At 50.5% G+C, this 24,832-nt stretch overlaps 1 protein-coding gene across 9 annotated transcripts in view; it reads left to right on the plus strand.

Moving 5' to 3' along the window:
* The window catches only part of NARF (nuclear prelamin A recognition factor), a 30,334-nt gene extending 7,548 nt beyond the window's left edge, over window positions 1-22,786 (plus strand). For 7 of the 9 annotated variants that reach the window (XM_032176478.2, XM_032176479.2, XM_058428393.1 and 4 more), the window contains 8 exons: window positions 3,125-3,257; window positions 7,209-7,343; window positions 13,039-13,157; window positions 15,292-15,421; window positions 17,945-18,008; window positions 19,331-19,468; window positions 20,016-20,173; window positions 22,439-22,786. In XM_032176478.2, coding sequence (XP_032032369.1) covers window positions 3,125-3,257; window positions 7,209-7,343; window positions 13,039-13,157; window positions 15,292-15,421; window positions 17,945-18,008; window positions 19,331-19,468; window positions 20,016-20,173; window positions 22,439-22,680 — 1,119 coding nt within the window. In that variant the 3' untranslated portion in view covers window positions 22,681-22,786. The remainder of the gene's footprint in view (window positions 1-3,124; window positions 3,258-7,208; window positions 7,344-13,038; window positions 13,158-15,291; window positions 15,422-17,944; window positions 18,009-19,330; window positions 19,469-20,015; window positions 20,174-22,438) is intronic. The other 2 variants (XM_058428396.1, XM_058428398.1) reach the window with 2 other exon arrangements.
* The last annotated feature ends 2,046 nt before the right edge of the window (window positions 22,787-24,832 follow it).

A 24,832-nucleotide genomic window follows, 5' to 3' on the forward strand; every position in this document is an offset into this window, starting at 1 on the left:
GGGTCTCACCTAGGCTGGATTGCAGTGGAGTGAGTCTCAGTGGGGAGACTCAGGTGATCCTTCCACCTCCGGAGGCTCCCTGTTGCCTCCAGAGCAGCTGGGACTACAGACGCATGCTACCACACCTGCCTAATTTTTGTATCATTTGTAGAGACGGGGTTTTGCCATGTTGCCCAGGCTGGTCATGAACTCCTGTGCTCAAGTGATCCTCCTGCCTTAGCCTCCCAAAGTGTTAGGATTACAGGCGTCGGCCACCACACATGACCTAGATCACAATTGCAGATAGAGACACATGTCCTCTGTGTTGCCAGCATTAGTTGTGTCTGGGTGTACCCTAACTTATATGCAGTTGCACGGGAGCTCCATTAGCAAGCAGCAGCCTGCCTGGTTAGGATGTTCTGAACCAGGAGATGCCCCCCACCCATCAGCCAGGTTCGCCATGCATACCCATCCCCACCTGCTCACCCTTGTCCTTTCAGGGAACGGAATGGCTTCAGCCATTTTATTATGTTGAACAGACTTAGTGGATACAGCTTTGCAGACTACTAGAGACTTAATTCTGTGGTGTCAACGGTTTTTGCAAAACCCTTGAAAGTGTCTGTGTCACTTTATACTTCCCTAAGTGATATGGGCAAACAGCTGTGTGCAGCCATCCTGGTCACATTCAATATCAAATTCAGTTTTTTCCAACCTGACACGTAGAAAATTATATCTCATTTGCATTTTCTTGCTTATTTAGAGAAGTTGGTTACCCTAGATTATGTTTATTGACAGTTTATGTTTTATTTTATGCTGCTTGTCCAGTCTACAACTTATATTTTAGCATGGTGTGAGATGTGGATACATTCTTTTTCCTTTTTTTTCTTTTTTGAGATGGAGTCTCTCACTGTCTCTCAAGCTGGGGTGCAGTGGCGTGATCTCAGCTTATTGCAACCTCTCCTTCCTGGGTTAAAGCAATTCTCCTACCTCAGCCTCTCAAGTAGCTGGGGTTACAGGCAGGCACCACCATGCCCAGCTAATTTTTGTATTTTTAGTAGAGATGGGGGTTTCATCATGTTGGCCAGGCTGGTCTCGAACTCCTGACCTCAAGTGATCTGCTCGCCTCGGCCTCCCAAAGTGCTGGGATTACAGGCATGAGCCACCACACCCGGCCAGATGCATTCTTTTCTATTTGAAAAAATCAAATTGTTCTAGCATCTCTGTTCTTCCCCCGTTGACCTGAAATATCTCACTTCTCTCATATATTGATAGATGTGCATCCATTTCTTTCTTTATTTTGGCCATGTTGGCCAGGCTGGTCTTGAATTCCTGGCCTCAAGTGATCCACCCGCCTTTGCCTCCCAAAGTGCTGGGATTACAGGCATGAGCCACCGTACCTGGCCTTCTTTTTTTTTTTCCCTATTACTTCCATCCCACCCTCCTGCTGTGTGTCTATTTCTTGACTCTTTTTTGAGATGGAGTCTTGCTCTGTCGCCCAGGCTTGAGTGCAGTGGTGCGATCTTGGCTAACTGTGACCTCCACCTCCTGGGTTCAAGCAATTCTTCTGCCTCAGCCCCCTGAGTAGCTGGGATTACAGCTGCACACCACCATGTCTGGCTAGCTTTTGTATTTTCAGTAGAGATGGGGTTTCTCCCTGTTGGCCAGGCTGGCCTCGAGCTCCTGACCTTAGGCTATCCACTGGCCCAGGCCTCCCAAAGTGCTGGGATTATAGGCGTGAGCCACCACGCCCGGCCCTTGACTCTTTTATCTGAACCTGTCTTCTATTGCGCTGCCAAGGTCTAGTTTGGGTTTAAGGATATTGATAGCCTTGTGGTTTTATGCTAGTTTATGCAATATTTTTTTAGAACAGTTTGTAGATGAGACTTACAAAACGTCTTGGGCCTGGTTACTTTTTTTTTTTGTGAGATGGAGTCTCGCTCTGTCACCCAGGCTGGAGTGCAGTGGAGCGATCTCAGCTCACTGCAACCTCCATTTCACTGCAACCTCCACCTCCCAGGTTCAAGCAATTCTTCTGCCTCAGCCTCCTGAGTAGCTGGGATTATAGGCACATGCCACCACACCCAGCTAATTTTTGTATTTTTAGTAGAGATGGGTTTCGCCGTGTTGGCCAGGCTGGTCTCGAACTCCTGACCTCAAATAATCCGCCTGCCTCAGCCTCCCACAGTTCTGGGATTACAGGTGTGAGCCACCATGCCCAGCCGGGCTGATGACTTTTAAGAGGCATCTCTGGATACCATTTTAATGTGTGTGTTTTTTTATTGTTGTGTAGTAATTTCAGTTATTCATTGGCCAATGTTGTAGTTTATATTTTCCGTTTAAAATTATTTATTTTTTCCAGATATTCACATTTACTGATACAACATTGTTTTTGAAATTGACAAAGTCTCTTAGATCTGTAGTCATGTCTCTTTTAAGACAGAGTACCGGCCAGGCCAGGTGGCTCACGCCTGTTATCCCAGCACTTTAGGAGGCCGAGGCAGGTGGATCACAAGGTCAGGAGTTTGAGACCAGGCTGCCCAATATGGCAAAACCCCGTCTCTACCAAAAAGACAAAAAATTAGCTGGGTGTGGTGGTGGGTCCCTGTAATCCCAGCTACTTGGGAGGCTGAGGCAGGAGAACCACTTGAACCTGGGAGGCAGAGGTTGCAGTGAGCTGAGATCGCGCCACTGCACTGTAGCCTGGGCAACAAGAGTGAAACTCTGTTTTTTGTTTTTGTTTTTTTTTTGAGACAGAGTATTACTCTGTCACCCAGGCTAGAGTGCAGTGGCTGTGGCTGTTCCCAAGTATGATTATTGCGCTCTGCAGTCTCAAACTCCTGGCCTCAAGTGATCCTCCTGTTTCAGCCTGCTGTGTAGCTGGAACTGTAGGCATGCACCACCGAAGCCAGCTCATGTTTCATTTTTTAAATCCTGACTTTTAAAAAAATATTTACCAGAAGCCCAAACCTCACCATAATCCTGTTTTTTTTCTCCTTTTTCTTAATTATATTTGCCAGTGTTTGTCTATTTTATTAGTCTTTGCATAGACCATCTATTACGTTGTTGTGAATTTCTCATTAAGGTGTGTAACTTTTACTCCTTGTGTAATCAGCAGATACCTGACATTCTGTATTTCTCCTTCTAGAAATGTGATACCTCAAAGCACAAAGTGCTGGTAGTGTCTGTGTGTCCTCAGTCTTTGCCTTATTTTGCTGCTAAATTCAACCTCAGTGTAACTGACGCATCCAGAAGACTCTGTGGTTTCCTCAAAAGTCTTGGTGAGTCGTCTTTGGATAGATTGGGAATGTATAACTTGAGTTTATAAGCGCCCTTTTTAATCTCTAAAGTTTGTTTTTCAAGGAGGCAGGGTAGATAAGCAACTTCCAAAAGAGTCTCTTGGAACGTAAAAAGACCACGGCCTGTGTGTCATGAAACCCAGCCTCTGATCGGTGGTAGGCGAGTGTCGCTTTTCTTCTTTGCTGTGCGCAGATGGGTTTTTTGTTACACAGTGGGAGCTGACCCCGCTGGGACCAAACAGTGACCGCCTTCTGACAACACGGACAGGGACACTGGGACATTCCCATACTGGCCCAGCAACCTCCAAGTCACCCCTTACCCCCAGAGGGTGTGTATTTGATAAACAGTCACTTCTGAAATGATTAGTATCTGGTTTCCCAAGAAGCTCTCTGAAGAGCAGAACAGAAAGGGAATGGGCTTGTGTTCTTTACTTGAGGAATGAAAGGTAGAAATTTAAGAATATAATCAAAGAACTCGGACATCAAGACTGGAATAATACTGCCTGAAATGTTGATGGATGATGCTTCTGCGTCTTCTGCTTTGGTCAAACTGGAACTGCCTCCCTCCATTTGCTTATAGAGGGGCTTTTACAGCCTTGAGCATCCTCATAGCATGATGGTCAATGTGCAAGTTCAGAAAAGGAAAACTGAGTGAGTTGCCAAATAAGAGTTTTTTGTTGTTTGTTTGTTTTTTGAGATGGAGTCTTGCTCTTGGTGCCCCAGGCTGGAATGCAATGGTGTGATCTCGGCTCACTGCAACCTCTGCCTCCCGGGTTCAAGAGATTCTCCTGCCTCACCCTCCCAAGTAGCTGGGACTACTGGTGCCCGCCACCACTCCCAGCTAATTTTTGTATTTTTAGTAGAGATGATGTTTCATCATGTTGGCCAGGATGGTCTTAATGTCTTGACCTCGTGATCTGCCCACCTTGGCCTCCCAAAGTGGTGGGATTACAGGCATGAGCCGCCGCGCCTGACCAAGAGTTTTTATTATTCTTTTTTTTTTTTTTTTTTCCTTTTGAGACGGAGTGTCACTCTGTCGCCCAGGCTGGAGTGCAGTGGCGCAATCTCAGCTCACTGCAAGCTCCGCCTCCCGGGTTCACGCCATTCTCCTGCCTCAGCCTCTCCGAGTAGCTGGGACTACAGGCGCCCGCCACCACGCCTGGCTAATTTTTTGTATTTTTAGTAGAGATGGGGTTTCATCGTGGTCTCGATCTCCTGACCTCATGATCTGCCCGCCTCGGCCTCCCAAAGTGCTGGGATTACAAGCGTGAGCCACCGCGCCCGGCTGAGTTTTTATTATTCTACAGCGGCTTTTAAAAATTGTAAATATTGGTCAAGTTTGGTGGCTTATGCCCGTAATCCCAGCACTTTGGAAGGCCAAGACCAGAAGATTGCTTGAGGCCAGGAGCTGGAGACCAGCCTGGACAACATAGCAAGATCCCATCTCTGCTAAATAAGTACGTAGATGTAGATATATTGGGGATTACTGGTGAAATAAAATGATATTTGGAATAAGGATCATCAGGACAGGCTTGAAGTCTGAGCAGCAGCCTGGGGGTCCTGATGTTCCCTGTGCCCTAGGTGCCTGGGCTCTAACAGGGCCTGGTCATCTAGCACATAATGTGCTGCAGCTGAAACCCAGCTACAGTGACACGTGCACACGCGTTAGGTCGCTTCTTCATGCTTGTCATCGTAAAGCCTCGGGTTAGGTTAGTTTTACTGAAGATCAAAGTTGTCAAATGCTGTATTTTCTCATGATGAAAGCCCTTATTTGGGGATAAATTGTTAAAATTGTATAACGGAATATTATATATCAACAAAATATACCCACAGTAAAATTGATTTGTTAATGTAATATTTTAAGATTTATAATATTTCTTTTCTTTTGTTTTTGAGATGGAGTCTTGCACTGTCGCCCAGGCTGGAGTGCCGTGGCACCATCTCAGCTCACTGCAAGCTCCACCTTCCGGGTTCACGCCATTCTCCTGCCTCAGCCTTCCAAGTAGCTGGGACTATAGGTGCCCACCACCACAACTGGCTAATTTTTTGTAATTTTAGTAAAGATGGGGTTTCACCATGTTAGCCAGGATGGTCTCGATCTCCTGACCTCGTGATCTACCCGCCTTGGCCTCCCAAAGTGCTGGGATTACAGACGTGAGCCACTGCGCCCAGCCTGATATTTCTTATAACTAGTTGCGTTTTCTCTCAGTTTTGTTACCTGGGTACCGGGAGAAACAAAAAATTTAAAATTAAAAAAATCAGGCCGGGCACGGTGGCTCACGCCTGTAATCCCAACACTTTGGGAGGCCGAGGGGGCAGATCCCCTGAGGTCAGGAGTTTGAGACCAGCCTGGCCTAACATGGCAAAACCCCATCTCCACTAAAAATACAAAAATTAGGCCGGGCGCGGTGGCTCACGCCTGTAATCCCAGCACTTTGGGAGGCCGAGGCGGGCGGATCATGAGGTCAGGAGATTGAGACTATCCTGGCTAACACGGTGAAACCCCGTCTCTACTAAAAGCACGAAAAATTAGCCGGGCGTGGTGGCGGGCACCTGTAGTCCCAGCTACTTGGGAGGCTGGGGCAGGAGAATGGCGTTAACCCGGGAGGCGGAGCTTGCAGTGAGCCGAGATCGCGCCACTGCACTCCAGCCTGGGCGACAGAGCGAGACTCTGTCTCAAAAAAAAAAAAACAAAAATTAGCCCGGCATGGTGGCAGGCACCTGTAATCCCAGCTACTTGGGAGGCTGAGGCACAAGAATCGCTCAAACCCGGGAAGCAGAGGTTGCAGTGAGTTGAGATTGCGTCACCACACTCCAGCCTGGGTGACAGAGCAAGACTGTCTCAGAAAAAAAAGGCCAGGTACGGTGGCTCACCCCTGTAATCCCAACATTTGGGAGGCCGAGGCGGGTGGATCACGAGGTCAGGAGATCGAGACCATCCTGGCTAACACAGTGAAACCCAGTCTCTACTAAAAATTCAAAAAAGCAGCCGGGTGTGGTGACGGGCACCTGTAGTCCCAGCTACTCGGGAGGCCGAGGCAGGAGAATGGCGTGAACCTGGGAGGTGGAGCTTGCAGTGAGCCGAGATCATGCCACTGCATTCCAGCCTGGGCGACAGAGCGAGACTCCGTCTCAAAAAAAAAAAAAAAATTAGCATAAAATTTTAAACCATTATAAAAGTATGCCCAGCCATTCTGTACTTTTACTGTACATTCTACTTTTAAACACACCAAGAACCATCACAGACTGAAATTTAATTTGCCCTGGAAGGGAATGCTGTGGTTACGTTGTAATATTTCATTAATTTATATACGGAGTAAGGTATTTTAAAATGTAGATGTAGAGAGAGAAGAAGCACGAGAGAGAACATACATAATTCATTGTGAAAAATTGTACACGCTCATTGTTTACAAAATAAAAGGTAAAGCGCATGGTCTTGAACTTACGCCATTAGGAGTAGAAAAGAACCAAGACTGATTTTATTATCTTAGGAGAGACACTTGTAGAATCTATGCTTTAAGTTTGTCTCTTAAACATGCGAAAGCAAAAATGAGTAAGAATGAGGAAGTATTGGCTGGACGCAGTGGCTCACGCCTGTAATTCCAGCACTCTGGGAGGCCAAGGTGGGTAGATCACTTGAGGCCAGGAATTCAAGACCAGCCTGGCCAACATGGTAAAACCTCATCTCTACTAAAAAATACAAAAATTGGCCGGGCATAATGGCGGGCGCCTGTAATCCTAGTTACTCGGGAGACTGAGGTGGGAGGATCACTTGAACCCGGGAGGCGGAGGTTGCAGTGAGCCGAGATTATGCCACTGCACTCTAGCCTGGGTGACAGAACAAGACTCCGTCTCAAAAAAAAAAAAAGAGGAAGCCTAAAAGTAGATCTTTCAGTACATGATTTAAGCTGAATATGCTCCTCTCTCCTGCAGGGGTGCACTATGTATTTGATACGACGATAGCTGCGGATTTTAGCATCCTGGAGAGTCAAAAAGAATTCGTGCGTCGCTATCGCCAGCACAGTGAGGAGGAACGCACCCTGCCCATGCTGACCTCTGCCTGTCCTGGTGAGCCCCTGGACCCCCGCTCTGTTGGCCTGAGGTGCCAACAGAGGTTTCACAAGATTCTGCAGGTGCTGGATAAGGTTGGAGGCAGGCAGACCCATCCCACCCAGCCTTGTAGACCAGGAGGGAAGAGCTTGGCCTGATTCACACAGGGTGTTTGATGTTTTGGGACAGCCAATTTAGTTTTTCATCAGAGTTGCCACACTGGAAAGGCCAGTATGTTTGTTTATTTTATTTTATTTTTTTGAGACAGAGTCTCGCTCTGTCTCCCAGGCTGGAGTGCAGTGGCACGATCTCTGCTCACTGCAAGCTACGCCTCCTGGGTTCAAGCGATTCTCCTGCCTTAGCCTGCCAAGTAGCTGGGACTACAGGCGCCCGCCACCACGACCTACTAATTTCTTTTGTATTTTTAGTAGAGACGGCGTTTCACTGTGTTAGCCAGGATGGCCTCGATCTCCTGACCTCGTGATCTGCCTGCCTCGGCCTCCCAAAGTGCTGGGATTACAGGCGTGAGCCACTGCGCCCAGCCGGGTTCAAGCGATTCTTATGCCTCAGCCTCCCAAGTAGCTGGGATTACAGGCTAGCGCCACCATGCCTGGCTAATTTTTATATTTTTAGTAGAGATGGGGTTTCGCCATGTTGCCCAGGCTGGTCTTGAAATCCTGACCTCAAGTGATCTGCCAGCCTTGGCCTCCCAAAGTGCTGGGATTGCAGATGTGAGCCACCACACCCGTCCTCTAATTTTTTAAATAAATATTTTTAAAAAGGGAAAGAAAAATAGGCCAGGCATGGTGGCTCACAGCCGTAATCCCAACAATTTAGAAGGCTGATGTGGGAGGATTACTTGAGCCCAGGAGTGTGGGACCAGTCTCATCAACATAGTGAGACCTTGTCTCTGCAAAAAAAAAAAAAAAAAAAAAAAAAAAGCCAGGGGTGGTGGCAAGTACCTGTAATCCCAGCTACTACGGATCCTAGCCTGAGGTGTTTGAGCCAAGGAGTTAGAGGCTGCAGTGAGCTATGATTCCTCCATTGTACTCCAGCCTGGGCGAAAGACTGAGGTCCTGTCTCTTAAGAAAATCTGTTTTCTCTTGCAAGTACAACATATCTCAGATGTACAAATAATTATGGAATAATATGGCAAACGTGCATGTATCCTTTGCCAGCTTAAAAAAAAATACAGAATAAGAAAATTTCTTTACACTGATATTCACATACTCTCAGGGAGCACTATTTAAACCACTCTTTAATTGGCTTTTGGATGCCTGAGTTATAGAAGAGATTTATCACATGCTTTTCAATTCTGGAAAAACAGAGAGTTTGGGTTAAGAAATTTTCAATGATGCATAAGGGAATAAGGAAGGAATGGCTATCCTGGCAAACAACACTAGTTAAAAATTATTCTAACTACATGAGGCCTGTGGGAGCGTAGGAGAGTTCTATCTAAGCTGGTCGTAGGCTGTATGATTTTTAGGGTTTGGTTCACGTTTCAGTTCTCAATTTATGCTCCCCCCACAATGGTTTCAAATTTTTCTAGCGTTTTACATGTCAACCGTTAGTCATTAAGATTATGAGTTAATCAGATGGAACATTGACACTGTGGTTGCTTAGAATATGGACTTACTCTCTAGCCATTTACAAAATATAAAGAGGAAATTTACCATCTGTTCCGTGGGCTGCATTGGTTGGCTCGTTATTTGAGCTGTGTTGTTCACCAGCAGCCCACAGCCTGCTGTGATCTCAGCTCTGGATGGGGACAGGGATGTTAGTGACTTCTTTCAGCTGTATGGTTTGCCTTACTGTAAGTGATTCACAGATTTTTGTATCAGAGGTCTAAGTATAAGCCATTTGACACCAGATACAGCCTTTTACTAGATTGTGGGTGTTACATTCAGCTCTTGTGGCATTTTGGGTGTGTTTCCAGGTGTAAAGGGATAATTTCCATACCTGATGGTTTTGGGGGCTCCAGTGACCTGGGAGTATCTGGTGTTTGTGTGCTGAGCCTGCCTCTGTGGTCCCCTTGCTGGAGTGCTTTCCTTTTGGAACCCATTACATGATGCCACACACAACATGGCTTCACAACACCAGTCACACTTGCTCAGTTCCACCCCCAACCAAGGAAGAGGCCGTGTAAAATGATGAAGAACTAAGGCCCATGTCCCCGGAGCAGTGGTTTTTAAATTATAAAAAATTTAGGTCGGGCACAGTGGCTCACGCCTGTAATCCCAGCACTTTGGGAGGCCGAGGTGGGCGGATCACGAGGTCAGGAGATTGAGACCATCCTGGCTAACACGATGAAACCCCGTCTCTACTAAAAATACAAAAAATTAGCCAGGTGTGGTGGTGGGCATCTGTGGTCCCCGCTACTCGGGAGGCTGAGGTGGGAGGATCACTGGAACCCAGGAGGTCGAGGCTGCAGTGAGCCTTGATTGCACCACTGCACTCCAGCCTGGGTAACAGAGCAACCCTGTCAGTCATACATGTATACTACATACATACAGCAAATCTCAAGCTAAAATAGGAAGCAAGGGGCTGGTCTGCAGCTGGGGGCTGGAGAAGAGAAAGGATTTGGTGACACATTTCTCAGAAATGCCGTCGCTGAGAAGAGACCTGTCGGCCCCTACCTAGCATTGTGTTCACTGCCACAGGCGGAGGGATCACCATTTCTATACAAATCAGCAATCTACTCAGGATTCACATCAGCAGAGTTAGTTCCTTCAGTGACTTGAGAAGGTTCCATCCCAGTAGGAGCTCTCATAAGGAAATCAACAAATGCGAGGAGACTGCGAAAAGTTTGTGAAAGAACAGAATTAAAAGATAAAAAGTATAAACTTTATTTCTCAACGTAAGCTCCATCCTTGTCAAGACACTTTTATTTTTTATTTTATTTATTTATTTATTTATTGAGACAGAGTCTCGCTGTGTCACCCAGGCTGGAGTGCTTTGGTGTGATCTTGGCCCACTGCAACCTCCATCCCCCAAGTTCAAGTGATTCTCCCACCTCAGCCTCCTGAGAAGTTGGGATTGCAGGCGCATGCCACCACACCCAGCTAATTTTTGTATCCGTAGTAGAGATAGCGTTTTACCATTTTGGTCAGGCTTGTCTCAAACTCCTGACCTCAGGTGATCCACCTGCCTCAGCCTCCCAAAGTGCTGGAATTACAGGCACTTGCCACCATGCCCGGCTAATTTTTGTATTCTTAGTAGAGACGGGCTTTCACCATGTTGGCCAGGCCGGTCTCAAGCTCCTGACCTCAGGTGATCCGCCTGCCTCGGCCTCCCAAAGTGCTGGGATTACAGCAGTGAGTCACCGCGCCCAGCTAACACTTTTTTATTTGTTTGTTTTGAGACGGAGTCTCACTCTGTCGCCCAGGCTGTAGTGCAGTGGCATGATCTCGGCTCCTCTGCCTCCTGGATTCAAGCGATTCTGCTGCCTCAGCCTCCTGAGTAGCTAGGATTACAGGCATGCACCACCACGCCTGGCTAATTTTTGTATTTCTAGTAGAGACGTGGTTTCACTTTGTTGGTCAGGCTGGCCTCGATCTCCTGACCTCGATGATCTACCTTCCTTGGACTCCCAAAGTGCTGGGGTTACAGGTGTGAGCCACCACGCCCAGCACTTTTGAGATGGAGTTTCACTCTTGTTGCCCAGGCTAGAGTGCAATAGCGAGATCTCGGCTCACTGCAACCCCCACCTCCCAGGTTCAAGCCATTCTCCTGCCTCAGCCTCCCAAGTAGCTGGGATTAGAGGCGCCTGCCACCATGCCCGGCTAATTTTTATATTTTCAGTAGAGACAGGGTTTCACCACGTTGGCTAGGCTGGTCTCGAACTCCCGACCTCAGGTGATCCACCTGCCTCGGCCTCCCAAAGTGTGCTGGGATTAGAGGTGTGAGCCACTGTGCCTGGCCAACACTTTTTTTAAACAGGATCTCGCTTTGTTGCCCAGGCTGGAGTGTGGCGGCTCAATCGTGGCTCACGAGAGTTTCAACCTCTTGGGCTCAAGTGATCCTCCCACCTCAGCCTCCTGAGTAGCTGGGACCACAGGCGTGCGCCACCACACCCAGTTAATTTTTTTGTAATATATATATATATATATATATTTTTTTTTTAAGACAGAGTCAGGCCAGGCAGGGTGGCTCACGCCTGTAATCCCAGCACTTTGGGAGGCCGAGGTGGGAGGATCTCCTGAGGTCAAGAGTTCGAGATCAGCCTAACCAACATGGTGAAACCTTGTCTCTACTAAGAATACAAAAATTGGCCACACACGTGGTGGCGCACACCTGTAGTCCCAGCTACTTGGGAGGCTGAGGCAGGAGAATCGCTTGAACCCGGGAGCCAGAGGTTACAGTGAGCCGAGATCGTGTGACTGCACTCCAGCCTGGGTGACAGAGCAAGACTGTCTCAAAAAGAAAAAACAAAAACAAAAAAAACCAAACAAACAGAAAAACAACACAGAGTCTTGCTCTGTCATCCAAGCTTGGAGAGCAATGATGCAATCATAGCTGACTCCAGCCTCAAATTCTTGAGCTCAAAGCCATCCTCCTGCCTCAGTCTCCCAAGTAGCTGGGACTACAGGTGTGCACCACCACGCCTGGCTGATTTTTTTATTTTTGTAGAGACAGAGTCTTACCGTATTGCCCAGGCTGGTCTTGAAATCCTGCCCTCAAGTGTCCCTAAGTGTTGGGATTATAGGCGTGGGCTACTGTGCCCGGCCCTGGGGCATTTCTCTCTGTGGCTGCTTCTGTGTCTCTGTGGGTATTTCCTGAGCGCACATGGGCGTGTTTATAGGTGAAACTTTGATTGTTAAATGGGATTATCATGTCTGACTATGGGACGTGAGCTGCCTCTCACCCTCTGGGAGACCTTCCCCTCCAGGAGTGGAGTCTACCAAGGTATCTACCCAGCCCCTGTTTGAGAGCAGGTAGCGTGGCTGTCATGTGCACAGGTGTGCAAGTGTCTGTGGGGTCAGGGCCTAAAATCAGTTGCCAGGTCAGCAAGTTCTATGATGTTCTTATGTGCTCTGACTGGGCTGTGCCCCTGCGGGAAAGGAGTAGGCAGGGCTCCTGCGGTGGAATTGCTGTTGTGTGGTCAGCTGCAGGGGTGACTTGTGTTCACCCTGGAAACCACAGCAGCCCTCAACCTCAGGAAAGTGCTCAAATTGTGCGGGCATGTAGTGACACTACAGATTTTGCTATTTATTATGACTTGAGGAGTATAGATTTCTTATATTTTAAAAAGCGTGCAGTTGTTGGGCTGTTAATTTCTAGTCGGTGAGAGAAGTTGGGCAAGCATGTGGCTGCTCTCCCCTGAGCAGTAGCTGCGTGTCCTGGCTGTAAGGACTCTACAACTGGCCAGGGGATTCTGCACGGTGCAGCCTGGGCCGCTGCTCCTGCTGCTTTTCAGTGCTTGTTCCCCTTCACCTTTTTGGGGGACCTGTTACCCCGACTCTTACTTGTCTGTCGGCCTTGCAGGGACGCTCCCATTTCCTAATAGCCTCCAGGCCTGTAGGTTCCCATGACCCACAGCCGGGCCACCAAGGACAGGTTTTGGGTCCAGCATGAGCTCCTGGTAAGGCCTGGGGAAAAGGTGTCCTGGCTTCACCCTGGGGCGACAGGGACTCGAGCTCAGCATTCCCTGGTGCGTTACAGGAAGACCAGAGGAAGCAGTAAGGAGCTGACCTTGGATCCCTTCCCTCCTCAGGCTGGGTCCGATACGCCGAGCGGGTGCTGGGTTGCCCCATCACTGCCCACCTCTGCACCGCCAGGTCCCCCCAGCAGGTCATGGGCTCTTTGGTGAAGGATTATTTCGCCAGACAGCAGGTAAGCTGACCTCTCTCTGGAGGACAGGAAGGGCAGGTGAGGGAGGACCATGGCACAGGGGCCCAGGAAGGGGAGGTTCCCCATCTGTCCAGCGTGGTCATGGCCCCCCAGGTGAGCAAAAAGGAAGCTGTGGCTTCAGGAAACATCAGCAGTGCTGTTTCTCACCAATGCCCATCTCTGTTCCTCCCTTCCTTCCTCTTACAACCTTTTTCTTTCTTCTTAACCTTTTCTGTGGCATCTGGTGGTTCTCCTGGGCCCATTCGGGGTAGAGTAGAAATGCTGCCCACCCTGCTGAGAATGAGGCCCCGAACCTTACCCAGAGATGCTGCCTGCCTGCTGTTGGGATGCCTCACCCAAGGAGGCCTAGAGTGGCCTGTGCCCGGAGGCTGAGGGCTGCTGTCATTTAGGGAGCCAAACCTGGCCTCTGCCCTGGCCTTTCCCTCAGACCGTGGGCATCACATGACTTCCTTAGCCACTTCTGTGAGATTCCGCAGTGGCCATGATGCTGTCCTCCACTTGATGGAGTGAGTCCCGGCCTGGGGTTCCTGCGTGCCCCCTGCCTCGGCCCATCGTGTTCTCCCTTCCCACAGCCCTCTGCGGCCCCCAGGTCCTCCCAGAACTCCCTGATGTCTCCAAGGCCACCCTCAAAGGGACCCTAATCCCATGGTTTATTCTCCAGCCGCTGGCATGCCCCACACTGCTCTTCTCAATCAGACTTTACACCTTTCTCCAGGGGAGCAGCCATGTCCAGGCACTGTGGTAACTGGAGTAGAGGGCAACCTCAGGATCTTTCAGACATTTGAAGTCAGCCTAAAGAGGCACGCGCATTTGGCAGCCTTGTTATCTTAGCAATAGGCACTGTTTTCTTTCTACCCATAAAGTCATAATTTGGCAAATTATAAACATGATGTCAGAGTATACACGTTCAGTTTAGGCAGGACCGAAAAATGAGCTATAGGACTTTATGTCTGTCCCTTGCCCTGCCCCCACCTGAAGAGAGCCATGTGTTTCTAGATCTTCCACGTGCTGCCGTCTCCCCTGGCTGGAGCCCAGAGCTATGTGTCCTCCTGTAGGTGCCGTGAGGGGCACCCGCAGTGACCTGGCCTCCAGCAGCCCCTCACCTGACCACCTGGCACAGCTGCAACCAGGGGCGGGTTTCCTCTTTTGCTCCACCCCTGCCCTGAGTGGGTCCTTTCCACCCAGACCTCACCACAGGGTCACTTGGCAACTGCCGGCTCTTGGCTTTGCCAACAGTTCAGGCCCAGCCACAGGCACCTGCTCTGTGTGGACCCCAGGAGAGGGGTAGCTTGGGTGTGCATCGCTTGGGAAGATTGAGGAAAGTCTGTGGGTGAAGTAGCCACACACACACTCAGGCCTCCTGCAATGGCTCCATGCCGGACCAGCAACGGCTCCATGACGGCTGGACTTCCTCTTACCTGTTTTGTGCCCATGTGCACAGGTTCAGGAGGAAATGGGCTCAGCCTTCCCGGTTCTTCCAGGAGGCTCCACTGGCTGGGGGACTTTGCAGATGGTTTGGGAGGACCACACCCAGTCCCGAGGGAGGCAGCAGACAGACACGGATGGGGTGCTGAGGCTCGGTAGAGTTGAAGAGGGGATGGGAGCCAGATGTGGCTACAGCAGTTTCATCTGTGGGGCCCGGCCTCAGACCCACAACAGTCCCAGCCCCAAGAAAGTGCCGCATGCAGCCAGGCCCAATGGCTCATGCCTGTAATTCTAGCACTTTGGAGGCCGAGGCGGGCAGATTGCTTGAGCTCAGGAGTTTGAGACCAGCCTGGGCAACACGGTGAAACCCCATCTCTACTAAAGTACAAAAAATTAGCCAGGCGTGACGACATGCGCCTGTAGTCCCAGCTACTCGGGAGGCTGAGGCAGGAGAATCGCTTGAACCCGGGAGGCGGACGTTGCAGTGAGCTGAGATCACGCCACTGCACTCCAACCTGGGTGACAGAGCAAGACTCTGTCTCAAAAAAAAAAAAAAAAAAGTGCCGCATGCAGTGTCTGGAGGGCAGCAGCAGGGGGGCATTCGGTCTCCCATCCCTCTTGTCCTGGGCACCAAGCATAAGCTGCCGTCACCTCTCCACCAGCCCTAAATATAGGTGCCCCTCTCCCACAGAACCTGTCTCCAGAGAAGATTTTCCACGTCATCGTGGCCCCTTGTTATGACAAGAAGCTGGAGGCTCTTCAGGAAAGCCTTCCCCCTGCTTTTCATGGCTCCCGGGGCGCTGACTGCGTGTTAACATCAGGTGAGAGGTGGGCGGGGGTGCACCTGGGTGCTGGGGAAATCTCCGACTGGCCAGTACACACCAGAGCCAGGCAGATCTGTGTCCCAGAGCCATCTCAGTGCCTGCCAATGTGGTCCCTTGTCTGAAATTACTGACAGCTGAGGGCCCTAGGGGCTTAATTGCAGGTGAAGAGAAGGGTCATGTTCGATCTAGCCTCCTGTCTCCTCTGTGCATCTTCCTCAAGATAAATTGGGTCTCAGCTGGGCGCAGTGGCTCACGCCTGTAATCTCAGCACTAGGAGGCCAAGGCAGGTGGATCACCTGAGGTCAGGAGTTCGAGACCAGCCTAACCAACATGGAGAAACCCCGTCTCTACTAAATATACAAAAAACTGGCCGGGCGTGGTGGCACATGCCTGTAATCCCAGCTGCTCGGGAGGCTGAGGCAGGAGAATCGCTTGAACCTGGGAGGCAGAGGTTGCAGTAAGCCGAGATCACGCCATTACACTCCAGCCTGGGCAACAAGAGTAAAACTTTGTCTCAAAAAAAAAAAAAAAAAAGATAAATCAGGTCTCTGGGAGAACACTCGGGCAGTATGGTGTCCCTAACCTTACATTATAGTCCATGTAAGGTACTTATTTCTTGGTAGGAAAGTTGTCTATAGCCATAGCGGGTCTCCTGCTCACAAACCAAGTCTGTACTTAAAACACAAGTGAAGTTTTTTTCATTCAGAGTAAAATGAAAAAGGCATATTTGCTCCAGTGATACTGCCTTTACCATGGTATCGGCCACTCCTTTCAGACGTTAAGAACCTACAGTGAGTTGTGTGTGTGTTGTGGATGGAAGTCATTCCCTGGAATTATGTGGAACCCATTCAGAAGAATGTTGACATCAGTTGGTGGGGGAAGCTTAAGACTTTGGTAAAATTCTGGTGGAACTGTTTTAATTGGTCTCTGAAAACAGGTCCCTGCAGGTATTTAGATCAGTGGTAGGTGAGGCAGAGAGGTCAGCTCTCAGGGACAATCTTTAAGGGCGCCAATGTCCCTCACAGGCCCCTGACTTGAAATTCTAGCACGCAGATGCCTCTGGAAAGGTCCCCACCCCATAGGCACAGGCTCCCTATGGGGTGATGTGGCAGGGGTGTTAAAAGGATGAGGGATAGAAGGGTCCTCAGCACTGCCATCCTTCACTCTCAGAGGAAGGGCCCAGGGGCCATCTGCTTATGTTGACAAAATAAAAACATGCGCGGCGGGCTGTCAGAAGAACGATGTTTAGCCATCTTTCTTCTGAGTGCAGATTTATAGGAAATTATGCTATTTTCTTACCTGTGTTTCCAGCCATCTCATAGCATCTGATGTGATGCCACAGCCATGGTTTTAGAGGCTCAGTTTTTCTATTAAGGGTTTTTTCAGGCATCCTCATGTAAAAGGAAATACAGAAAGAAAGTGGTTCTCACTTTCAGTTGATCTCATTGCAGAATAAACAATTGTCATATAAATGTAGCTGGGTACAGTGTCTCAGGTCTCTAATTCCAGCCACTCAGGAGGCTATGGCTGGAGGATCACTTGAGCCCAGGAGTTTGAGACCTTGCTGGGAAACACAGTGAGACCTCGTCTCTTTTTTTTTTTTTTTTTTGAGACGGAGTCTCAGTCTGTCGCCCAGGCTCTGCAGTGGCTCCATCTCGGCTCGCTACGACCTCCACCTCCCAGGATCAAGCGATTCTCCTCCCTCAGCCTCCCGAGTAGCTGGGATTATAGGCGCGCCCCACCACACCAGGATAATTTTTGTATTTTTAGTAGAGAGGGGATTTCGCCATGTTGGCTAGACTGGAGACCTTGTTTCTTAGAAAAAAAAAAAAAAGGGTTGGGTGCAGTGGCTCACACGTGTAATCCCAGCACTTCAGGAGGCTGAGGCACGCTGGTCACCTGAGGTCAGGAGTTCGAGACCAGCCTGGCCAACATGGTGAAACCCCCGTCTCTACTAAAAACACAAAAATTAGCCGGGCGTGGTAGTGTGCACCTGTAATCCCAGCTACTCAGGAGGCTGAGGCAAGAGAATCGCTTGAACCCGGGAGGCAGAGGTTACAGTGAGCCAAGATCGCACCACTGGACTCCAGCCTCGGTGGTGGAGGTGAGACTCCATCTCAAAAAAAAAAAAAAAAATGCAACCAGTGTATATTTCATCATCGTATCTCTGTGAGCTTGTTATACACAAAAGTTTTCTGTTTGTTTCAAGCAAAGTGGGCCAAAAGAGTTTACAGATTTTCCACATGGGAAAATCATGGAGAGATTGTTTACATAAATCCCACAGTTCAAGGGCAGAAAGAGAAATGGAAAGAGGAATTAGAATTGAATTCTGCTTACATTTTATTAGTGTTTCATTTTATTGGCCTCAGTTTGCCCTTTAATGGACTCCTGCTGTCTGTGATGGAGATTTCATAGGAGGGAGGTCATCCAGGGTCACTAATGTCAAATTTCCTGCAGGGGAAGAAAAGTTCCTGCGGCTATCTGTGTCTTTTCAGTGTCTCTTACTTCGTTTGTCTGCAGGTGAAATTGCTCAAATAATGGAGCAAGGTGACCTCTCAGTGAAAGATGCTGCCGTCGACACTCTGTAAGTGGCTTCTCTGGGGAGAGTCCTCTGGGGGGCAGGACCTCTTGTCAGCCCTGCCAGCCCCCTCCCAGGCCCAGGGCTGCCCTGCTTTATGACGAGGCCATGTGAAGCACTGCAATGCAGTCCCCCAGGCCCCTGCCACAACCCTCAGTCACCCTCCTAGCTGTTGAATGGGATACCATTCACCAGGGCTGCCAGGGAGTTGGAAGGCTTGGCCGGCTTCTGTGGTGTGATTGCCACCCTAAACCCTCGAAGAAGGACGAAATGCACAAGCAGCGTTGTCCTCACTGGCGCAGGGCCGTTCATGTGTGCACCAGCCCCCTTCTTCCTGAGTGCCATCTGTGCCTCACGTTCCATGTGGCCTATGGGGCAGTGGGGCAGCTCCCTCAGGCCCCTTTGCACCAAGAGTGGCAGGCTGGGTTCTGCTGGGGGCGGTAACCTTGATACCCAGCAAGGCCTAGGGCTCCTGCTGCACCCCAGGCACTGGGCAGAGAGCACCACAAAGGCAGCGGCGTGTGTCCTCACCAACACTCCGCATCCCAGGTGCTGCATTCGTACCCTTTTGGGGGAAGGTAAGATAGAAGTTTACAGAATTTAAGCATCTGTGGGGCCAGGCGTGGTGGCTCACACTTATAATCACAGTACTTCGGGAGGTTGAGGTAGGAGGATCGCTTGAGTATAGGAGGCCGGGGCTACAGTGAGCTATGATTGTGCCACTCCACTCCAGCCTGGGAGACAACAAGACCCTGTCGGGCATGGTGGCTTATGCCTGTAATCCCAGCACTTTGGGAGGCCGAGGCGGGTGGATCACCTGAGGTGCGGAGTTCAAGACCAGCCTCACCAACATGGAGAAACCCGGTCTCTAATAAAAATATAAAATTGGCTGGGCATGATGGTGCAAGCCTGTAATCCCAGCTACTCAGGAGGCTGAGGCAGGAGAATTGCCTGAACCTGGGAGGCAGAGGTTGCTGTAAGCCGAGATCATGCCATTGCACTCCAGCCTGGGCAACAATAGTGAAACTCCGTCTCAAAAAAAAAAAAAAGAAAAAAAAGAAAAAGCCCGTAAGCATCTGGAGCACCTGCAAGAGCCTGTGCATGGGCTCGGCGCGACTGAGAGTCTTCCGCCTGCCCTGAGCATCAGGCAGGCCCTCCTGAGACCCCTCAAGATGCTAGAAATGGGACTTTCTCCAAAGTTTAAACACCTGTAGAGGATTTAGCTTCTTTGGTGGTGAACTTGGATTGTGATGCCCTCTGGAAGTCTGGTTTCACTCTTATTGTACATCGGCATTCATGAAGGACTTGTATTTTCTCTGCCTGGTGAGGTTTGGAGACTTGAAGGAGGACAAGGTGACGCGCCATGATGGAGCCAGCTCGGACGGGCACCTGGCACACATCTTCAGACATGCGGCCAAGGAGCTGTTCAACGAGGATGTGGAGGAGGTCACTTACCGAGCCCTGAGGTGTGGGGCAGCATCCACAGCCTGTCTGTGCCTGTGGTTAGCACGTGTGCATGGTGTGCCTGTGTGGATCTGTGCACGTGGCGGTTCTATGTATGGAGTTTACACAAGTCAAAATCAAAAGGACTTTTTTGTGTTTATTCAGACCTTTTATTTTGCTGACATTCCAAACTTACATTAGAAAGTGTTCTTGGCCGGGTGCAGTGGCTCATGCCTGTAATCCCAGCACTTTGGGAGGCCGAGGCGGGTGAATCACGAGGTCAGGAGATTGAGACCATCCTGGCTAACACGGTGAAACCCCGTCTGTACGAAAAATACAAAAAATTAGCCGAGTGTGGTGGTGGGCGCCTGTAGTCCCAGCTGCTTGGGAAGCTGAGGCAGGAGAATGGCGGGAACCTGGGAGGCAGAGGTTGCAGTGAGCCGAGATGGTGCCACTGCACTCCAGCATGGGCAACAGAGAAAGACTCTGTCTCAAAAAAAAAAAAGAAAGTGTTCTTAAGTCACAGATAAAGGACTTGATGGATCAAAATTCTCTGTGTCCATTTTGTAGAAACAAAGACTTCCAAGAGGTCACCCTTGAGAAGAACGGAGAGGTGGTGTTACGCTTTGCTGCGACCTATGGCTTTCGAAACATCCAGAACATGATCCTGAAGCTTAAGAAGGGCAAGTTCCCGTACCACTTTGTGGAGGTCCTCGCCTGTGCTGGAGGTGAGGCGCCAAGAGCAGCACCTCGCTCTGTCCCCCATGGGTGCTCAGGCCACACTGGTCCTGCAGCCACCAGAGAGAGGGTGCTCTTGGCCACCCAGAGCCTCTCTCAGCCCCGAGAGCTTTGTAGGGTGTGGATGCTCCTGTGGGGCTTGTGCTGGGACATTCTAGGCTCCATTGGTTTTGTTCTTTTCCTCACCCCACGTAGCATGTGGGCATTCTCTTGGGGACGTGCCCTCAGGAGGCCCCACATGGCACCAGGTGAGAGTCAGCCTGTGGCAGCTGGCTTAGAGAACAAATCACAAGAGTTGAGGCTGCCCTGCCTAGGAGAAACACCCCTGCCTCCTGCCAGGCACCAAGCACGAGCCTGCTCTGTCCTGAGTGATGGGAGAGAGCAGTGAGAGGTGGAAGCGGGAAGGGGTGTGACCCAGCCTGGGCCTGAGGGGCTCCCTTGCTGCGTGGAGGGAGGGTGGGCCACTGTGGGCTGCGATCATCCAGGCAAGTGAGGAAGGATCCCCACCTGGGGCAGGGGGCGTGAGAGGACGAGAGGAGGCCAGGACACGGTGGGGGACTCCGGGAAGGACTTGCTGAGGGTGTGTGGCAGGGAAGAAGGGGACCCCCTGCCCCTGACCCATGGTGGTCCATCTGCGCCCCTGGTGGGGAACCGAGGACCTTTGTGCCATTGTGAGTCGGGGGGGCACCACGAGGGACTCAGTGGAAATGCCAGGTGCAAGTCAGTTGGAGGAGCGGCTCCACTGATGTTAGACAAGTGAGACAAGGTGTGAAGCCACAGGATGGGAGGGGCCCCTGGGCAGGGCACAGACAAGGGTGTGTCTTTCAACACGAAGGATCTCGTAGAGGAGGGGAGGTCCCAGCCAGCACTGACAAGAGGACGGTGAGGGCAGAAAGGCGAGCATGTGGCCTTGGAGGCCTCACTGAGCATTCCAGGGGCATGGAAGGGTCAGTCCCACAGCTGGGCTGAGGAGCAGCCAGGAGGTGGGCTGTGAAGCAGGGCCTCTGGGAGGGCCTCTGCATGCAAGCGGGTGGAGCTGGGGCCTGAGGAAGGAGAAGGTGCAAGCCAGCCCCCTGGGAAAGTGGAGGTTGGAGACCAGCTAGGGTGCCACTCTGGAACCCATGGGGAGTGAGGTTTAACCAGGGAAATTTGCTCCAGATTGTTTTAAATGAACTCTTACACTACTAAGAGTGACATCATGTAACACGCTGGAGAGTAAGTAGCATTAATAGATAGGAGACACATTTTCACTTAGGCCAGTGTTGGGTGTGTGGGCTCACGGCTGGGCTCACAGCTCAGCTGCCTCCGGTGCAGCCTCCAGGCAGGGCTCAGCACACTTAACACATGTGGTGCAGGCAGGAGTGGTTTAACTGCTTGTTCACAATTCCTGTCCTATTCTGGTTTTGCCAAATTCCAAGAGAGGTTGGAAATCGGGATTTGCATATAAAGCCACCCAGTTCTAAAAGGTTGGCAACTTAGGTTTTAGGTAAAACCATTTTATGGGTGATGTAAATGGGTAAGAATGAGAGGCACAGGAGTCCAGGTGCAGTGGCTCACGCCTTTAATCCCAGCACTTTGGGAGGCCGAGGCAGTTGGATTACCTGAGGTCAGGAGTTTGAGACCAGCCTGGCCAACATGGTAAAACCCTGTCTCTACTAAAAATACAAAAATTAGCCAGGCATGGTGGCACACACCTGTAACCCCAGGTACTTGGAGACTGAGGCGGGAGAATCGCTTGAGCCCAGGAGATGGAGGTATGGAGGTTGCAGTGAGCCGAGATTAGGCCACTGCACTCTAGCCTGGCCAACAGAGAGAGACTCTGTCTTGGAAAAAAAAAAGTGAGAGGCACATGGGGCTGTGAGTCTGGGATCAGTGTCCCTGACAGCCTTGGGGAAGACCTTGGCCTGTGCAGCCAGCCCTAGCCTTAGGCCACGCAACATTCCATGTCCCCTTTATTCCTCTCCTGCTTCCAAACTGTCTTCCCTGTGAGGCAAAAGCTTCCTTAAGACTATCCCGGCTGGGTGTGGTGGCTCACGCCAGTAGTCCCAGCTTGAAGTAGGATTGCTGCTTGAAGCCAGGAGTTCAAGACCAGCCTGGGCAACATAGTGAGACCCGCCCCTCCCCCCGCAATCTCTACAAAAAATTTAAAAATTAGCCGGGCAAGGTGGTGTGTGTCTGTAGTTCTAGCTGCTCAGGAGGCTAAGGCGGAAAGATTGCCTGAGCCCAGGATAAACTTACCTGTGTTTATCTTTCAGGATGCTTAAATGGCAGAGGCCAAGCCCAGACTCCAGATGGACATGCGGATAAGGCCCTGCTGCGGCAAATGGAAGGCATTTACGCTGACATCCCTGTGCGGCGTCCGGAGTCCAGTGCACACGTGCAGGAGCTGTACCAGGAGTGGCTGGAGGGGATCAACTCCCCCAAGGCCCGAGAGGTGCTGCATACCACATACCAGAGCCAGGAGCGCGGCGCACACAGTCTGGACATCAAGTGGTGAAGTCAGGCCGGGGCCTTCCAGCTGCTCTTGGGGCCAGAGCCAAGAGTCTCTCAGTAGAGGGAGGGGCTGCCCTGAGTGGAGTATTAAAGACACTTAAGAGAACTGCTCAATGGGTTACTTTGGTTTCTCAGAGTTCCCTGCTACCCCGTTTATTGGAGGCCCCTTAGGCAGTTTCATGTGGTGCTAGCTTCATAATAGGTGTGAGATTGGAACTTTTTTTTTCTTTTTTTTTTTTTTTTTGAGACAGAGTCTCACTCTGTCACCCAGGCTGGAGTGCAATGGCGTGATCGCAGCTCACTGCAACCTCTGCCTCCCGGGTTCAAGCGATTCTTCTGCCCCAGCCTCCCAAGTAGCTGGGACTACACGCGCACACCACCATGCCCAGCTAATTTTTGTATTTTTAGTAGAGATGGGGTTTCACTATGTTAGCCAGGCTGGTCTTGAACTCCTGACCTCCTGATCCACCTGCCTTGGCCTCCCAAAGTGCCAGGACTGCAGGCGTGAGCCACCGTGCCTGGCAGATTGGAATGTTTTAACATGAGAGGAGCACTTCTCCAATTTATCCCTTCATCCTAAGATTGTGAAAAAGTCCCAAAGAGTGGGAATGGAGACAGACTGCTGTATTTTAGGTTTAAAAAGAAAAATCCAGAAAGTGTCCTGTGAAGAGCTAAGACCCCCAGAGGTTCTAACACACATGCCTTGGAGGTGATTTGATGTGGGAGTGTGATGGGGCGGGTGAGGGCAGAGGGCGGGGTGGCTGTGCCTGTGGACTCCTGTGGCCCTGGGGTTGTTAGGGCAGGCAGTCCACAGTCCCAGATCCCTGCCCATTTTGGCTCTTACTTTTACCCACTCATATTTTCCTTGAAAATGTTTTTGCCAGAACATTAATAACTGTCAGCCTTTTAAAATCAGGAGACTCATATACAAATCCGGATTTTCAGCTTTTCTTAGAAAAACTGTAGTTTCTGACAACAGTAGGCCCCATTCCTCACAGCCAGTCACCACCCTCCTCCCATTCCTCACAGCTAGTCACTACACCACCCTCCTGGACCCCACATGGCCCTGGGCCATTCCTCACAGCCAGTCACCACCCTCCTGGACCATACTCAGGGCCCTGGAGGCCTGGCGACCCAGGCCCCAACTCAAACTTGTACATTCATTCTTTGAGTTGGGCTCGCATTGAGGCAAGGGAAGGGCCTGACAAGGGTGGCAGACATGAGAATGGAAAATTGAAAAGGCTGCCCGCACCAGCTGGGTGGGCGTGGGGGGCAGGGCCCCAGCTCATCATCAGCACCGTCGTGGGGTGGGAGTCGGGGGTAAAGGTTCCGTCTGACCCTGAGGGGTTGAGGATGCTCAGGTGGCCCAGCCTCCCGCAGAACACTTCCCCGTCACCCTTCGCAGACAGATTTCTTCTCACTCACGGCCCTGACCCATCCACTCGCCATGAAGCCCCGTGTGCTCAGGGTGATGGATCCCCCTCCATTCTGGCACTGCACTGCAGGCGTGAGCTTGCCTTAAAAAGAAAGGAGAGGGCTGGGCGCGGTGGCTCACGCTTGTAATCCCAGCACTTTGGGAGGCCGAGGCGGGCGAATCACAAGGTCAGGAGATCGAGACCACGATGAAACCCCGTCTCTACTAAAAAATACAAAAAATTAGCCGGGCGTGGTGGCGGGCGCCTGTAGTCCCAGCTACTCGGAGAGGCTGAGGCAGAAGAATGGCATGAACCCGGGAGGCAGAGCTTGCAGTGAGCCGAGATTGCGCTACTGCACTCCAGCCTGGGTGACAAAAAAAAAAAATACAAAAATTTAGCCAGGCATGGTGGCACGCGCCTATAGTCCCAGCTACTCGGGAGGCTGAAGCAGGAGAATTGCTTGAACCTAGCAAGTGGAGGTTGCAGTGAGCAGAGATCATGTCACTGCACTCCAGCCTGGGCGACAGACAGAGGCTCCATCAATAAATAAACAAAATAACAGTACACCACACATACTAACTTGCGAATGTGTGAAGGGGTTCTGTCCTGAGAACACACATCTCTTCAGCTACTTTTGCTGTGTTATTAGCAATTTGAGTGTTATTTCTTCTTGAACTTCCAGAATTTGTCAGGACAATTGCATATGTTTCAGATGTGCAAAGCCTTGATGTGACTTCACAC

Source organism: Hylobates moloch, unplaced genomic scaffold, assembly GCF_009828535.3.
Source record: "Hylobates moloch isolate HMO894 unplaced genomic scaffold, HMol_V3 SCAFFOLD_15, whole genome shotgun sequence".
In the NCBI taxonomy this organism is placed as follows: domain Eukaryota; kingdom Metazoa; phylum Chordata; class Mammalia; order Primates; family Hylobatidae; genus Hylobates; species Hylobates moloch.